The 18,314-nt window shown below is 44.5% G+C and overlaps 1 protein-coding gene across 8 annotated transcripts in view; it reads right to left on the reverse strand.

Moving 5' to 3' along the window:
* Nucleotides 1–5,450: 5,450 nt before the first annotated feature.
* The window catches only part of GAS7 (growth arrest specific 7), a 109,183-nt gene continuing 96,319 nt past the window's right edge, over nucleotides 5,451–18,314 (reverse strand). For 3 of the 8 annotated variants that reach the window (XM_074607418.1, XM_074607417.1, XM_074607411.1), the window contains 3 exons: nucleotides 17,139–17,218; nucleotides 14,641–14,739; nucleotides 5,451–13,923 (listed from right to left, as the gene is read on the reverse strand). In XM_074607418.1, coding sequence (XP_074463519.1) covers nucleotides 13,810–13,923; nucleotides 14,641–14,739; nucleotides 17,139–17,218 — 293 coding nt within the window. In that variant the 3' untranslated portion in view covers nucleotides 5,451–13,809. Of the gene's footprint in view, nucleotides 13,924–14,640; nucleotides 14,785–17,138; nucleotides 17,219–18,314 lie in introns of all 8 variants that reach the window. The other 5 variants (XM_074607414.1, XM_074607413.1, XM_074607410.1 and 2 more) reach the window with 3 other exon arrangements.

Below are 18,314 nucleotides of genomic sequence, written 5' to 3' on the forward strand. Positions count from 1 at the left end.
CCGATGAGTTCACCCATGGCGCAGAAGCAGAGGACTGCAGGGGCTTGCTGGGGCGCGTCCTGTTTTAACCACAAACTTGAGCAAATCTGAGCCTATGATGACCTTTGACACATTCTTGAAACTCACATTTTTTGCTGCTTTGTGTTCCGTCTCCAGTGGTGGAAATCCGCAGAGAGCTGGGGAAGAGCGCGCAGACGGCACACGCCTGGTGCTCCTTCCCTCAAACTCCTGCCATTGCCCAGACAGCTGCGGGACCTTCTGCCACCAGAAGCTGAATCTCAAGCTCCAGCAGTGCTTGGAGTAAAACCTTTCTCCCAACAGCCTAAATCTGTTTCAGAGTTAAGCAAACTTCTGACATCCTCGGCACAAGAATCTGCAGCTTGACTGTGCAGCCCGAGAGGAATTACCACCTTTTGCTCATTTTTTGGGTGAATATAAATGCTTTTACCAGGAAGGATTTGTGAAGAAAACAGCTTTCCTGGCTTGTTTCAACTTCAGGTGAGAGACAGGGCCCACAACTCACAACTGCAGGGTACCAAAAAAAAGAGAGAAATACAGGCAGGTACACTTGAAAACTAATACAGGGTGGGAAGAGATGTAGAAGGCTGTTGAGAGGAAGGCTTCATGCCCCTGACTTTAACGGAGTTAGGAGTGGTCATTAAAAATGAGCCTTTGGCTTCTTGGACATAAGCCCCTGTGCAAAACCCTAAACAGTGAACGTGGAACGAGGTGTTCATTTGCAAAACACAAGACTGATATGAGGTTTTTGCTTACAAATAAGAAACCGTTAATTAACTGTTCCTTGGACGCTGTTAAGTTTTACTAACCTACTGATTACTGGGTTTTTATCAGACTTGAGTTAGGAAAGAGGCAGAGCTCATGAAGGACTGGAAGGCACTTCCTTCAAAGGAGGAAACAATTGCTGGGCACTGCAATGAAAGACAGAGTCCGGACAAGCACCACAGGGCAATGCTTTCTGTCTGCTAGGTAGAGCAGGCTACTGTCGATAAAGGGCTAACTCTGCTTTTATCATAGCAGGAGCAGTGTTGGGATTCCAGACACTCCCAAGACTTTCTTGTTTGGGACCCGTGGGACAGTATGAGAAAAACATATGAGCAAACACATGAGCATATGAGAAAAACTTGCAGAAATGCCATTTTTTAAAGTAGATTACACAAACATTTAATCTTATGTGACAAAGTATGGGGTTTTGTGTGAAAAGGCTCAGCTCTAAATGGTTCTAACAAGTTGCAAGGCTTTCGGGCTTGTGGGTTGTATTAAACATCCACCTTACAATGTACGCTGGTTGCAGGAAGTCCCCGCCTGACACAAAACCAAACCAAACCAAACCAAACCAAGATTTTCCTCAAATCCATTGATGGTGCTTTTATTGCATAGGTCACTGCAGAGTACACGATCTTACGGCTGAAATAGGTACGCCTGAAATAGGTACACCTGAAATGCTGCGTTTTCCCGCAAGTTGCATGACAGTCCAAAATCAATAATCGAAATATAGTATGCGGTATCAAAAGGTAACACTTAGCTTCCACAGCATTAGACAAATGCAAAGTGGTATCTGCAGCCAACGAAGCAGATGCCTAGCCCTGAAATACTAAAGTGAGGGCATAAAACCCTCATTCAGCCATCACTGACTCATTAGGTGCCAATATAATTTGAGTGGGATGCCGCTGTGGCAGAAGTCTCCCGGCACAAGAGCCAGAGTGAGTGAGGATTTGGCCCAGGCTGGGCGGGTGACGTGTGACAGCCCAGGCTGCATTCACTGCAGTTCTCAGCATCGCCACAAACACCGCCTATGCTGGTTAAAGCATTCTCCTTTGAGTCGCAGGGGCCAGCTCATGTTTTCCCCAGGCTTCTGTTGGGTCTTCTTCCTGTTGACGGGGCCGTTGGTTCGGAATCTGCCCGTTAAGGGGCCTGGGAAGGGGCAATATGCATCCTACCTGCGGCACGTGCCCAGGAAGAGCAACACAGGCAAGATGGTGCTCTGCGTGTGCCCCAACCCCGCTTCACTGCTGCAACTCATCCGAAGCATTTCCAGAGCTGCGCCTCTCCCAGCTCTGAATGGTCTGAAAGACTATTTCTAAGGGGTGTCAGCAGTCACCGGTGCCCTTCTCAGAAAAGCCCAGCTTTTCAAAACAGCCAAGGAACTCGCATCGCCTCCCGCCCACCTCCACAGCAGGCAGGGCTGCACCCTGCCAGGGCTTTCCAGTAGGTTCAGCACTGAAAAGCCAAGCAGGAATGCATCGCAGCAATCCAGCTCTTTACTTTTAAAAATGCTGCTCAAAACCGCCCTCAAATGATTCGTGTGAATCCACCCCAACGTGTCCCACCCCCCCTCCTCAAGTGGAAGGAATTTTAAGTTTGTTCTTCTTCTTGGGGATTTAGCATTTGCAACGCTCCTCAGGAGGCTGCAGCGCCTCTCCCCTGAAGCTGGAGCTGCATCCGCAGCGCACGTCAGGGAAGGGGAAGAACACGTGGGGCCCAGGGCATGTCGCGGCAGGGCCGCAGCACCATTTGCAGTGCACGAGAGCCTGCCTCTCAAAGAGCGTCTCTCTTCAGCCACTGAATCGCTCTCAAATTCTGCCTTCAACAAGAGTTGAGTGATTCCACCCCGGAAGGCCGGGGGGACCCGGCACAAATGCAGTGTGGATGCTGTGAGGAACAACATCCAGAGCAAAATGGGATCTGATGATGTGCACACAGCCTCTGACTTCCACTTACTTGCGATAACATAGAAGTTAGGATACTCCTAACATACTGTCCAGTTCACCATAGAGAAAACTTGCTTTTATCTGGTGATTTCAGCATCATATTGCTGACCAGGGAAACAGCAGAAGATGCAGACTGTACTGACATAATTTTATTTATAATTAACAGGAACTCCTGAAATAACAGCTTGAGGCACAAAGCATGTCATGTCTACTTCTTAGTCCCAAAAGCAGTCTGAAACCAAATCTCCTCACTGATACCCTTGAAGCTTCCTTTCCACTTCTGAGGAATAGGAGAGGGTCAAAGGCTTAATTGCACAGTGGAAGCCAAGCTGAGTTTCTAATTATTTTGGCTGCAGAAGTCTAGCACAGGTGTTCCTGTGCAAGATGGAGTAAAACCTCCTGCCCTTCACTGTTGGGGGCGGCTAGCAGAAAAGTACAAGTATGCAAGAAATTCGAGGGTATGCCGACCTTGCAGACCTGAGACAAATAAATCTGAGGAGCCAGGGAACAACTGGCCTTGCAGGTCTGAGATAAATAACCTTGAAGAAGTAGGGAGTAGGCAACAAGTTATCACTGTAGCTTTTAGCACATTCCAAAACTGTAGCTTCTAGCATGTAGCGAAACCGCAGGTAGGAGGGATTATTGTAATGAAACATTTAGAGCTAAGCCAATTAGAAATGATAGAATTTGTGTAATTTATGTAACTGTTAAGTAGCTGTATAAAAGCTTTCCGACGCCTCTAATAAACCGACATCTTGCTTGCATCAAGCAGCGTCCCGTCTCTCAATCGTGGCACTTCACATCTAAACGTGGCAGATTGTGATGTGCCACCCTGCTGCTTCTACCGTCCACTCCAGTCCTTTCACCATTATGTTTTTCTGAGTGCTGGCAACTCCCCTTCTTGGGTTTCAAAGTTGTATCAAAGTCCTCTACAGCTGAAAATGCTTCTTCTGGCAAGTTGCAGTTAAATGTAGCATAGCACGTGGAGAATTATTCCAAGCCCAGGAGGAGAGGCTGGAGAGCTGCCCGGCAGAAAAGGACCTGGGGGTGTTGGTCAACTGCCAGCTGCATGTGAGCCAGCAGTGTGCCCAGGTGGCCAAGAAGGCCAACAGCATCCTGGCCTGTGTCAGGAACAGTGTGGCCAGCAGGAATGGGGCAGTGACTGTCCCCCTGTACTGGGCACTGGTGAGGCCCCACCTCGAGGGCTTTGTCCAGTTTTGGGCCCGGCACCACAAAAAAGACACTGAGGGGCTGGAGCGTGTCCAGAGAAGGGCAACGGAGCTGCTGAGGGGTCTGGGGCACAAGTCTTGTGAGGAGCGGCTGAGGGAGCTGGGGGTGTTCAGCCTGGAGAAAAGGGGGCTGAGGGGAGACCTTCTGGCTCTCTGCAGCTCCCTGAAAGGAGGGGGTAGCCAGGGGGGTCGGTCTCTTCTCCCAAGGAACAGGCGATAGGACAAGAGAAAATGGCCTCAAGTTGCACCAGGGGAGGTTTAGATGGATATTAGGAACAATTTTTACACTGAAAGGGTTATTAAGCATTGGAACAGGCTGCCCAGGGAAGAGGTTGAGGCTCCATCCCTGGAGGTATTTAAAAGCTGAGTAGACACAGTGCTTAGAGATATGGTTTAGTGATGGTTTTTGTCAGAGTTAGGTTGGTGGTTGGAGTAGATGATCTGAAAGGTCCCTCCAACCTGGGCAATTCTATGATTCTATGATTTTCACCAAGCTGGTCTATACCATGCACCAACATCTGACACAGCATTCTGAGATTTTTTAACAGAGTTAGGCTACTTTGGGCAAGGTGCAAAGACTCTGCTGTGAAAACCAAGCTTCCACCAGGATCTTTTTCAGTGCCTTACCTTTCTTCTCCTTTTCTGAGAAGAGCATGCACACCTCTGCAACTACTTACCACATCAGTGTACAAACATACCATGGAGCTGTGTGATGCCATTGTGCAGGTGGCTGGAGAAACTAATTTTTACATGAGTTCAAAACTGGAAAAATTCTTAGAAGGAAGCTCTGCTGAGATTTATGAGATGTGTGGATGATGTTGTTACCTCAAAGGTCCATGAGTCACAAATTGCTGGGAAGGTGGGTTTGTGTTCTGCAGAACTGCAACATCTGCTTGCTCTGAGCTCTGCTTCCATAGCAGTATCCCGTGCCGGTCACTTTTGAAGACAGTTGTTGGATTAGACAGGATTGTAGCAAGGCTGATTTTGACTTTGTCAGAAAACCTGCCAGCGTGCATGTTAACTCAAAGATTCAAAGTAGAACAATTTATTAACAACAACATTTTACAACAGTGTTTTCTCTTCAACTAAGCTTCAAGATGCACATGGAACTTGCAGGTAGGGGACTGACTGGGCATAGAAGACTTCCAGATCATTTAAAGCATGCCCACGGCAGCTGCTTCCAGACTGATCACCGTCAGCTTACCTGATTGTTTAAGGAACAAACCCACTTAACTACAGGTGTTTCTTAAATCGATTTCCTACTAAACATGAAACTTTAGGGACTGTACTCATCTGAATACGATGCAAAGATCTGAAACGGACAAGTACCAGTAGATTACACCCGAGTAACTTGATTGCAAATTCAAGCTACGTTAAGCTGGTGTCAATTAAGCAGTACATGCGCATATGGCACTCCGAGTGTTCTTTGATGATATTACATTCAAAAGGCATGTGGCTTTGGTAGAAGAAAAAAGCAACTTGGTAAAGACAATTCCATGCTCAATGTGTGTCTCTACAGTTTATTTTACAGGAGATGAGATGAGCACTGTGGTGCATATAAATTTGCAGAACAATATAGGAAAATACAGTTTAACCATATGAAATTGTTTTACAGTAAGACAGAAAAATTATGTATAGGAAATGCCTTCAACACTAAAGGACAAGATCCACAGCTGACATAAAGTAGCTTCCACCGAACTCTGCCAGTTTACCCAAGCTGAAGATCTGTCCCCTCAATCTTTTCTGCATTCAACTTCTTAAGATCAGTGAGTCCTTCATGTATCCTTATGGAACAAAAGCCACCCTATAATTTGCACAATGATCTGAGATTTACAAGTTACCCAGACAGAGGCTGCATGATACGTAAGCTATTTACGGGGTCTATTCAGCCAAAATTTATGGAAAGTTATAAAATATTGGCTAAACATCTTTAAAAATAAGTCATTAGTACTGACAAAAGTCGACTTTCCTAGAAATTTAGAAGTATTTAGCAAAAGTTACACAAAAAAGACCAAATAAGCAACTTTATTTTAGTAGAAAACTCTGCTTTAGTGTATGACTGGTGATCTGGCTTGCCTTTGAATCCCTGCTGTTAGAATGTCTGCAAAACTGTTTAGTGGATTTTTCACACTGTCTTGGGCTGCCAAAAGAAAGGAAACCATCTAAGGAGGAGAAGAAAATATTTGTCCAACACTAGTACCTGCTTTTTTCATAGTGGATAGAGGCTGCTGTTCCTAAAGAGCATTTTTGACCTGCTGAAGTGAGGGAGTGGTAAATGGACATCCAAAGTCCTTAGGCTATTCTGAAAATCGCAGCCACCACATCAAAAAACTCCAGGGGAATAAGGGATTTTGGGTCAAGCGTTCCCAAATTCAAATGACTAAGATTGTCACATCATGCAGATGTGAGATCCCCAAAATCACTATTCAGCTTTAGACTTCCAGTACCAGAAAATTACTTCTCAGCAACTGCTTTAAAAAAGAGTCAAGATTGGTTTTTTTATTTTACACAATAAAGGCCTGCTTAGGCCCCAAATGCCACTTACGAAACTATTTTTATGCAGAATTCCCTGCTTATTCTACTGAGACGCCTATACCCAAGGACGCGTCAGAAGATTAGGTTAGCAACGCTCCTTCAGTGCAGTTGCTCTTCAGTCTAGTATTTCCTACTCCATTTCAGTATTGAGAATTTAGGATGGCTGTGCTGGACAGTAAATGCTCAACGAGACAAAGGCAGGTCTACTGGGAACATGGATGCTCTAAAAGAGTGCACGGTGTGGAGCAAGGAAGGAGGGTTGAAAATCCCGCACAGATCTGTGTGCGCTGCCTGCTCCTGAGCTCTGGAAATTTGTAGGGTGAATCTGTGTGTTTCACACGCTTGTAGCAGATACCATTTAAAGAGGCACTTCAAGGGGAACTACTAGCAGAATTTTAGTAGGGTTGTGATACAAGCCATTTCAGTTACTTGTTACATCAGTAGCCCTGAAAGACTGCATATATTCAAAATTATAGTCTTGTCCGCTCACTGAATGTGCATACAGCAGCTGAAAAGCTTTCGTTCTGAATATCCACTGAGTTTATCTCTTACAATGCACCTGAAATAGTTCAACTTAATGTAAGTTGAGGGAATTAAATTTGAGTGTTTCAAATTTATGTATTTTTAATGTAATTATTATGCGGTTAACCTAAGACTTATTTTTTATTGGTCTATGAAAGATTTTGTCCAGGTACAATTCTTAGAATCAGATGCATCATTAGGCACAAAAGGTTTTTGCCTTGAGGAATGCGTGGGATAAGAAATTTAAGTCAAATTGTGCTATGTGTTGGTCCCTTCAGAAAAAATGCCCAGGAAGAAAAAATAAACTGTGACTAGCACAAAAAGGAGACATTGCACTTCCAAACCCCGTGGCTGATAAGAAAAATCCAAAACAAAATCCAAAATAACCCCTCCAAAAAGCTTTCATTTACCACTCTCAGAAAATATCCAAAAGCATGAAGTTTGGTCAGCACATTAAAGCAACAGAGATGTTCTATGAAAATTCAAAATTAAAGAAATGATCATGCAATCTGGTGTATCTCAGTAATGGAAGGTCGGCTACAGTAACAATGAAGAGGGAAAACAGGAATTGAAAGATGCACATTTATATGAATAAGACCTATTATAGGACAAAATAATGAATATTCTTTATACAATAGTGCTTTTCAAGAAAAGACAGGAAAGACTTCATCATCATTATGCAACAGAAAGACCGTGTGCTCCGAGCTCCTGGAGGACACCTGCACGCCAGGCTTGACGCGTCTCTGCCTGACTTACAGTCCAGTGCTAGGGCGCAGGACACCACAGCGCTGCCCAAGGCCAACAACCGTTCTGCAGTCACCACTGTGGCACTGACACATAGTGGCATAACCGGGTATTAGCTGGAGAGCCCTGTTTCAAGCAGTAGATACAAGGGAACGTTTCATCACTGATTTTCATGTGCTAAGCAGAATTCAGAGAGTGATGCGCCTGTCAGGGTCTGAGGGAGACCAGCGCCTCACATCCAGAAGCTCAAATGCCACTGGGCAGCTAAATATTTTCCTGCCCTATATGTCTGTTCTTAATTTGAATCTGCCTGTGACTGCCCAGCTGGTTAAGTTAAATGTAACCAGCAGGCTCCTCTGGTAAAGTGTCAGACACCTCTGCTGTGCAAGGAAGGACACCCGCCAGCCGCTCCCTACCGCTGTATGAGTACAGGAGGAATGCCAACACAACAAGAACCATTCACAGCAACGCTTCGTTAACCTCTGGGACTTCGTTCTCCTATTTCAACACATGATGGGTAGCAAAAAGCCTACAGACTTTCCAGAAAGGTCTATGATCAGGAAAGGTCACTGTTTTGAAAACCGCCTTTTTGACTCTGTCTTTTGAAGACCCAGTTCTCACAAAGCGGAAAGGTAAGGGTGACCAGGACGGCCTCCAGGACACCAGACTCTGACTGCCACCTCTGGGCACAGACGCAGCCGGCTGCACCAGTGCAAAGGAGCACACTAGCTACCATGAAATAGCAAATATGTTTTCAATTCAGAAGGAAACAATCCATCAATGGATCACACCAAGAAGTCACATCTGCTCATTCCAGGGGGACCTTCAAGGTGCTGGTCTGGATTTCTTAAGGTGCTTGATAGTGAAGGACCCACCTGGGTAAGCAGTACTCTTTTTGTCCCCGTGTGTGACTGAAGAAAGAGATGGGCAGAGCTGCTTTTTCTCTTAGTTTTGTATTTGGGTTTTTACACCTGCATGAGCAGGTGAGCTGTAGGCCCACACTCCAGAGCTGCGCTCCTACCACAGCCTGACACAGGGTCACTCCTGAGAACTGCACGTATAGCAGCTAGGGCTTATACAATTAGTAATTGAGGTTCTCATTTCTTAATGTTTACCTTATACATACACTCAATGACTAAGGAAAAAAGAGGCTTGTGCATTTCTATTTGTTAGCCTGATTTTCAAAGTCTCTTATCACCTACATGCTCCCTGCTGTGTTCCAAGAAATCTCTGAATGCCAAGCACTTCCAAAGAGCAGGTGAAGAGCGTGCATTTCTACATAGTCTAACTTGCAGCAAATATTTAAATAATGACATTGAAAACAGGGACAAATTTAAAGAGGTTCTCAGAAGGTCTGAGAAATTATGACGGCTATTGAGCATGTAAAAGTTTTCTGTGAAAGCTCTACAGAAAATTCCTGTTAGAAAAAAAACCCAAAAAGAGATGATCTGAGTGTAGTTCACTGTCACAGGACAGCTACACACGCTGACATTGCAGCATGGGGCAAAAAGCAGCAAAATTCTGCAACATGAAACTGCGCAGATGCAGAATCGGATGAAGAGAACGAGAGCACGAATTTGCATGCCGCCTGTTACGCATAAAAGGAAGAATGATTTCAGTGTTTACTAGGGGAGCACAGCTACCCCAGAGCAGCTCAGGCAGGGCTGCAGAGGCAGAAAAGTACTCCAGAAACATACCAGGTATTTCCATATGACTTTCACTGTTGTTATGATATTTTAACGTTAAAAAAAAAATTAAAGCTATCTCTAAAGATTTCAGTGTCATCACATAATGAAATAATGTTCCTATAAGGGAACAGGTGAAGTCCTTCAAAAGATGTCAACACACAGAAGTGATGAACAAACATGAGTTACAGATGTGAGTGAACCTGAAGCAGACTGGATATTGGAGAACTAGGCCTTTTGGGATGTTCCTCCATGAAAGCAACTGGAATCTTGCCAGCGATGGGAGAAAGTGCTCTTGGCCCACGTGGTAAAGGAATCACCGCTTTCAGCTCATTAACTCCAACAGGAACCAGCCAACAGCACTGGATCCAGAATGAGTTCTGTCAGAAGGTGAAAGAATACCTTAGAGGAAGATTTCCAGCAAGGACTCTATTGAATAAACTGTGCCAGAAGATGGCTTTGAAGACATTGGCGGGTTGGTGTGGATGATGAATAAAATGTTCTTATTCTGTACGGCAGCTGAGGTTACAGCTGGTAAGCGCTTCACCAGCTCTGGCACTGGAGTCAGGACACCCAATGGATTTAAAGCCGTAGGATTCACTAAGCCCTTGAGCTCAGACAAGGGCCAAAAGGCTCTGGCTGAAGCAGAGACTGCCAGAGAGGCAGAGGCTTGACAGCACGAGACAAGTATGTGACAGCATTGCTTAAACAAAGAGGGAGCTCTGTGGGAGTGGCAGGACTCCTGAAACACAGGCTGCTTCAAGAAAGACACGGGCAAGAGGAGCTACCAGAGAGAACTAGAGGCAAATTCCCACAAATTGTACATCTTCAGAGGAAAGCAAACACTACTAATCAAAAGCTCACCTTATGCTCTGTGACCACAGAGCCGTACGAAGATGGAAGACAGCCCTGTCACTCAGCAAAAAAAAAAAGACTAAAATAGTGAAAGCTTGCATGAAGTGTTTCGTCGCCCACCAGCCAGACGAAACGATGACCCTTGAGCTCAGTACCTATGGAGGCAAGGGACTTTGCTATTCCTGTTAATGAGTTCCATTGCAGCAGCATCATGCTTTTCACACGCTAGCTACTTTAACATAACATGAAGCTTGATCTTGCTCCAGAGAAGAAGTTGTTCAGGATGAGCTACTGCATGAGGAAAGACTGGGTTCAACTGCGTTTTTGCAACTCAATGGAAGATGAACAGAGCAATGCTGGAACTCCTGAATTTACCTTGTTAGGAACAAACACGAGGGCAGGTGTCTGTGCTTCCCTTCAAACATGCCACTACCTTCTTTGATGATGCTGTCTGTTCAGAAGCACTTGGGCTTCAGCACTGCCCGACTTGGAAGGCTCCACCCTGTCCAGGATCCATCAGCCAGAGAGTGAATGAGCCAGGTAGCACCAATCCCACCGTCTGCAGTGTCGTATCACAGGAGAATATCACCTTTTGCAGGAAATAAGCTGGAAACTGTCTAAAGCAACAGCAAAACTTCCCTGACACTTCCACTGATTACAGATGAAACTCCTGTTGCAGAGGAAGCATCTCGCCCATTGCAGAGCAGCACCGCGCGAGAGTTTGCTGGGCCTGGTAAAGATCAACAGCCAGGTACAGCTCTCCTCAGGTTATGGAAGTGAAAAAGAGATACAGACTCCATCAAGAGAATTATCATTCCGTGCAGCTCACACATTCCTGCAATATTTCAGATGGACCAAAAACTAGAAGTAGGAAAACTGTCTGTAAGTAAAACAAAAGGGTAAAAAAAATTACCAGAAAATATAACCAAGAACTGAGAGCGGCTTAAATACACCTTAGTAGAGAAACAAAAATACATTTCAGTCCTCGAAGAAACCTGTGCTAACGGACAGTATTTCCAGTCTAAAATAGATAAAATAACAAACATCTTTAAAGAAAGAGGAAAAATAAAGTGTAATTGATAACGGATTACTTCAGATATTTATTACGGAGAATACGGTTTAAAGTGCACAACTAGCTTCATTTTGCAATCAAATGTGGTGAGTTGTGGTCAAGATTGCTCGTTTTAGTTTATACACAGCTTAGAATACAGGGTTGACCTGAGATGCAGCTCTGAAGCACCCCAGTTATTTTTGGCCACTGAAGTTTTGAAAGCTCACCCTGCACCTGTGGTTAAAAAAAAAAAAAAAAAAAAAAAAAAAAGAAGAGAAAAAGTGCCTGTCCTCCAAAGTGCATGGTAGAGATAGGAAAAGTATATATTGGTATGCCAAAAAAAATTAATAGGCTAGAGAGTGAACCAATAGGAAGACTGAAAGAGAGAGATCACCACAAAACCTCCCTGCTTGAGCAGCAGGACTCTGGGGAAGCGTACGTATTCTGAGCTCAAGGACTACAGGATGCTTAGGAAAATCATGTTTCATTTGTGTTGCAATAGCCTTTGCAGGAACTTAGGAGAGACTCACGTAACAGTGTGCTGGCTGCTTCCAACACCAAGGATAAAAGAGCAGCTGCAAATGCAGAAGTGTGTAATGGAAGTGCAGTACAGGAGGTGTCACACCAGGAACAGGGATCCTGAGCACGCAGCCATCACGGCATTGCATCTGCCAACATGCAAAGGTTTATAAAGGTTAATGACATGGCAGAGAAGTGGGTTGTGGAGGCATTTGCAAGACAGGAACACATCTACGCTGGTAAAGAGTTGGTTGAGGAAAGGGAACGATAGGAAAACGCTACGGAATTCAGGTTGAAATAGCAAACCAGAAAAATAATCACTGCAACAATATTAAAAATGTGTTGCAGATGAGACTTCACTGTGTCTCAGTTTGTTTCTGTAAAGGGGAATATTGATTCTAAGTGATCTAATCACAGCAGTTTGAGGCTGGTGAACAAACCCCTGGAACAGCAGTAGAACAAAAGAAGGATGCAATTTCGGTGCTGGGGAAAAAAGGAGGGTAACGATAAGATAAGTGGAACATAACTGTGGATCAAATGAAATAGCATGGTTTGGGAAACTGTAGATGACAACCCAGTGAACACCGAGTAAAGGCCACAGTGGTGAGAATCAGGGTTTCTGCTGGATCTAAAGCAAAAATCTTAAGAATCTTGGCATTGTATGAAATGCTGAAAAATATATTATCAGCAATGCTGAATAATCCATCAGAAATAACAGCAGGAGAATCAAATTAATACCTTTTCACAACCAGTCTACAAACTACATAACACTATGTGCCAAAAGTAGGGTTGAATTTTTGGTTGTTTGCAGTAAGGGTAACAAAGGAAAAACCGAAGGTTGAGAATCTGATAGTGTAGAAGTGCTGAGCAGCTGCATTTACTTTTAATGCAATTTAGTATCACAGATTCGTGGCACCTTTGAAAATCAGGCTCTAAAAAGATAGAACTTACAATTTATCTGGACAAACTTGGTAATTGAAGATACCTAAAGGCTGTGATATTCACCTGAAGGAACCAAAGAAAGGGCAATTTTAACCTGGATCCCAAATAAAATGTTAGAGGACTGTCTTTAAGGCGATTCTGTGAGAAAACACCTTGCATAATCAGGAAAGGTTCTGAACATCTCATTTATTCCTTGGTATATAACCTCTTTCTGTCATTGAGGGCACTCAGACAGCAAATGAGGTAGGTATAGCACAACAAAGTCTTTCCTGATAAATAACGGTGATGGCAGCGCTTTCAACCTCATTGATTGGTCCAGAACAGAAATCATGATGATAACGGGTTTATGTGTCCCTGAGAGGGAGTATAAAACAGGAAGAACAGGAGTCTTCTCCACAGATTTTGGGAGAAGGGCCATCACTTCACTGCCGTGGTGGGAAATGGTGTTATATGAAATAAATCTATTTGCACAACATTGCTGCGAGACATGCGGGTTTAGAGATGGGGGAGCCCGAAAAGTTAATCAACTTGCCTATGGCCATGAAAGCAGTCAGTGACAGACCTGGGATTCATGATCAGGACTTCCCTGCCTCCTGCGTCATGTTCAAACATTTATCTACTCGCTGGCCAGAGGCGCACTGCACAGTTGTTCTAACATACTGTATAAAGATAGTCATGCAAGGGATGTAGCACAAGGTCACTGAAGAACAGAGCTCTCTCTCTTCACCAGAAAGCAAATTTCTTCTGGAAGCTGCGTGCAATTGGGAACCTCTGCTGGGAAGCACACATCTGGTTTCTTCACCCTGGAATGTCTGCTTAAGGCTTAGCACAATGAGGACCATTTTAATGACTAAATGTAACAGAGATAGCCCATACAGGCATAAATTACAAGGTGTCTGGTAGTGGAACAACGTTTTCCCTATGCGCTTCTGACCCTTAAAAAACAAACATTAGCCTGGTTACTTCAGTGGACTCATCACATACAACTACAGAACAGTCTATATTTCCATGTCCACAGGTCGGATATCTCCAGTTTTGTGTTCTTTTACCCACAGTTCCCTGTCTTTGGCAGGATCCACTTTCCGAAGCAACTGATCCACGAGCTCTACTGTCTAAAACAAACAAAACAAGAATCAAAATGTCAAGGGTGCATTTCAAGCAGAGACGGTCGTTGCTCTCAAGCGTAGAGCAGCTACGCGCATGCCTGTGTTGCATTTGCAGACGAGTGAGAACTGCACATACGCAAGTCTCGGTGGGCAACAGCCAGATCTGAATGTGAGCCCTGTAGCAGGAAGCAGAGGAGCGGCAGAGACAACTTCCTAGGCCAGGCATTGGCCACTCAGTCTCTGACTCCTGTCCTGCAATCTGTACCCTACGCCAAATACAACCATGTACTGAGAGGTTGGCAGATATTCCCTGTATTTTAATATTTGAAAATTAGCCAGTTTTTTGATAAGCACATAATATATACTCCCTCCCCCAACAGTGAAACCATTTACCATCTTCCTTGCAAGAACAGATGACCTCAAGGAGTAGTGCATGATGCTGGGAGAGCTAATAATGGCTCACGCTGACTAAATGTAATTAAATTCATTGTGTCTCCCCCAGCAAAAAGCTGCGATCCAGCAGCATGAAATGTGACCAGGATCAGAGGGTCTTGGAGGAGCAGGACTGTAGGGTGGCAGACAGTACCGCTGCAAGCTAACAAACTGACTGCCTAGACTTTTCACACCTCCTTTTGACACAGGTCACTCAGGTCAGGATAGGGACCGTTCTGCTCAGCTGAAGTGCAATAAGGACCAAAGGGACCGAACATAAAGCAGACTTACACTTTGGTTGAACATGTCTGTCTCATGCCGCAGCTGTGTATATTGGCAAAGATGCTGCCGAATCATCTCCACCCTTTCAACTTCTAGTCTCTCAAGCTCCTGGACACGAAGGAAAACAAGTCCATATTTTTCTTGGAAGCTGAGCTTGAAGGCCCAGAGAAAGGATGACACACAAAAGGTTGCCAGTCAGTGCAGTTACAGATACTACCCCAGGGTCACGCTTTGGAGCTGAACTCTGTGGTTGCACATCCCTCTGATTTGCAGAGAATCTGAGACAGTAAGCAACAGAAGTCACTTCAGCCTGAGCCTAATGATAGAAAAGAAGGTTGAAACCTTTCCAAAACTGAGACAACCAAGGCAGAGACAGGAGCTACTGTCTTCAGGGACACTGCAGGCAAGAGGGAATCTCTTTCCAAAGCTTTGCAATCTTTCTTGCTAGCTCCAGAAGTTACAGCTATTCCTCGGGGAAATAGGAGACTGCACTGGGGTGTATGGCGCAGAGGGCCTGACTGCCCTCGGTCTAACCAGACACCTCTAAGAGCATTTTTATCTGTTCACCAGATGATGAGCTGGGCCAAGTTTCCACCTCGCACACCTGGCAGTTAGCAGACCCCAGCAATGCTTTAGTCGAAAAGGCAGGTGATTTCTAACTCTCCTGACTTTCTCTCCCTCCCTCATCTCCTGGATTCTGATATTATACCCTAAAATCTACATTTGGTCCGTCCGTGTCTATCTGAGCAGTAGTAATGGAAGCAGCATACTATGGAAGTCTGCTTTTAAAAACAAATACTGTGATGGAGTTTGCTGTTCCACTAGAAAGCTCTGTATTCACAGAGACATCAATGGGGCCAAATCTTAAAAAAACCTGCTTGCAGAAGGCATTTCTGGTGTCCACTTACGGGGCATCACGGTGGAGTGCAACCTGCACATATACAAGTAGGCACACTGCTACGCTGCCTTCCCTGTGCCACCTGCAATTTGTTAAACGTCTTTTGTGAAACAGATCCTTCATTAGAGCACAAAAGTCTCAGGTGGCAGACCATCTGCCTGGGGAGGAAGAAGGGCAAAGGAGCTTATGGTGTGGGCAGGACCGAAACAGACTGAGCTCCAATCACTGCTGCCGATTGATGTACTGCCCTTTCGGAGAAAAGGGCCAACTTTGAACTCAGGTTCCCTTCCTTAGGGCACAGATGCGCAGGACCAGAAGGCAGAATCCAGTGTGCTAGTGCTGGTAATCACGTCATACACAGAATGTGCACTGTATCTACACCAGAAACTTCAGGGAAGATGGCATACAAGGGAACACAAATCTTCGCACCTTGACTCTCTCAACTTTGTAGTGCATGTGAACTAATCTGTACCTGAACTGATCAGACGCAGACCGCTTTTCAATTTAGATTTTACATTCATGTATACCAAGGCTTGCCTTCAAATGCTTCTCAGCCTGAGTTTCACAACCGACAAACCTGCTGTGTGGGTTTGCAGGTTATGACTTCCCCCTTGAGCTATCGACTAGAGCACTTCTGAGTTGTACTTCTCCAGGAGCAAATATGCAGCTAACATATACCTGGCCATATCTGGACACAGTGTCACCGACGGTCAGTGGCACTTGCATCAGTGAGAAACCACCAGTGAAGGTGAGAGGAAAATCAGATCCCTTATGTACAGGAACAGCCAGCTTTTTCTCTCTTGTTCTGCTTTTGGGCAGACATCTGCCTCCTGGTTTTCCACTCACCCATCTGCCTTTATTTATTTACTGCAGTTTAAATATTGCAATATTGCACTGACACACTTCCAAATGCTGAGCAATTTATACCCTGCTTCTTATTAGGAGGAGTTTAAAGTTCTGTGTTTGTCCAATGAGAAAAAAGATATGCAAAAGACATTTTTATTTCCCACTTTTGAAAGCAATTGGCTGTTGTCCATAAGGGCGCTAAGGAATGACACGAGGGAGGAGGCCTAAAATCACAGTACAGGTATTTCAAGGAATACAGCACATCAAAGCTCTCTTTTGGCATCTTGGTGACTAATCCCAAAGGTATACACCCTTAGGTGAATACTGTGAGCTGTGTTATCTTCAGAGAAACAGAACAATAGGCAATTAAAGTATGCCTCTTCTGAGTTGGCAATTTTTGTGAAAAAATTGTAAAATCACAGAATATAAAAATTCATTAATGTATAAATGGACTCCGTGATTTATCACACTTTTTTCCATGTCTTCCGTGTGTATTCCTTCATCCTTCCTGGGGACAGTTCCAGCCTTCTGGCCCCTAAGCAGCCCTGAACTGGTGTAATGCTTTCTGCAACAGAACAATTATTTCTTCCTTCCCCTAATGATACGCGATTTTCTTAGAACTGAGAACTGGAAATACAATGTGAGATTTATCACCCAATTTTCCCCCATGTTTTGCACTGTAATTAGCTATGAATGATGAATGTTGGACGCTAGTACAATTCTGCAATGTTATACATGTGAGATGCTGCATAGAGTTACATACCAGAGTGGTAGTCACCATTTCCTCAAACCACTTGGACTGGGCTTGATTGTAAAGATCCACGCAGCGCATCAGGTCATCTCCTGAAAAAGTCAAGATAGCAATGCGTTAGTCCTCTCCAGCCAGCGTCACGAAGCTTAAAAGGAAACAGCAGTTCAGGTTTTGTAGAGCAGGTCCGGAGGGTTTGAAGGTCAGTCCAGGGGGAGCTGAAGGCAGTTCTGTTAAGTGGTGTTTGTGAGGTGCAACAAAATTTCAACAAAATGCCTGCACTCCATGTGTGGTAAAAGATAGGTGATTGGGGTGAGAAAGGATGAGGGGGAAAGAAGATTTTAAAAGGAAAATATGAACATTAAGCAGTATTTTACAAAATGCCCAGAACTATGAAGGCAAGTTACTTCAGTTAAAAAAATAAATGGTCACAGACAGAAAGTTGAAAAACATCTGAAAAATGAAAAACATCTGAAAAACATCAGAAAAATCTGAAAAACAAAATAATTACAATGGAAAATCTATAATAACAAGCTACAGGGTAGCACTCTGTAGGTGAGACTGCGTTCAAGAGGAGCCTGTTTAAAACGGGCATGAAGCGCCAGGCTTAAGCTGTCTGAGATCGAGGGATGCTTCTGTGCAACCTCAACCCAGCTGCACACTCATGCATTCTCCAGCCTCTGAAGATGCACGATTCCAGTCGAGCTCTGGCTTCCTCCTGTGTTCAGGGCACCGCGATTATTTCAGTTTTTCCCTTGTTGCAGGACTCTGCTCTGACAGAGAGGAAAAAGTGGTTGGAATGTCTCAGAGATTACTGCTTTCTGGCTAATAAATTCTCTTTCTTCTTTAAATGAGGCTAATGGTTTGATGCCTAGGTCCAGGGCTCAAATCGATCCTGTTCTGTTAGGTGCAAAAAGGTCTAAAGACATAAACCGAGGACAAAGAACAGGACTCCATAGACCAAACAAAGTGTCAAAGAAGTAAATGCAACTGGAAGCTTCTCATGGACTTAAAACCTGGGGTGGCAACCAAAGTGTACGAAGAAAAAAGCATTCAGGGCTGAAAGCTCAGCAATAAGCTTATCTACCCAGACAGGGGATGTCTAGTCTGACATGACAAGGCTGAACTAACGGCTCTGACACTCCATAAAACTCCTCAGGAACTATGTGGCTTGGGGTTATCCTCCACCCA

Source organism: Larus michahellis, chromosome 14 (assembly GCF_964199755.1).
Source record: "Larus michahellis chromosome 14, bLarMic1.1, whole genome shotgun sequence".
NCBI classification, from domain to species: Eukaryota; Metazoa; Chordata; class Aves; order Charadriiformes; family Laridae; genus Larus; species Larus michahellis.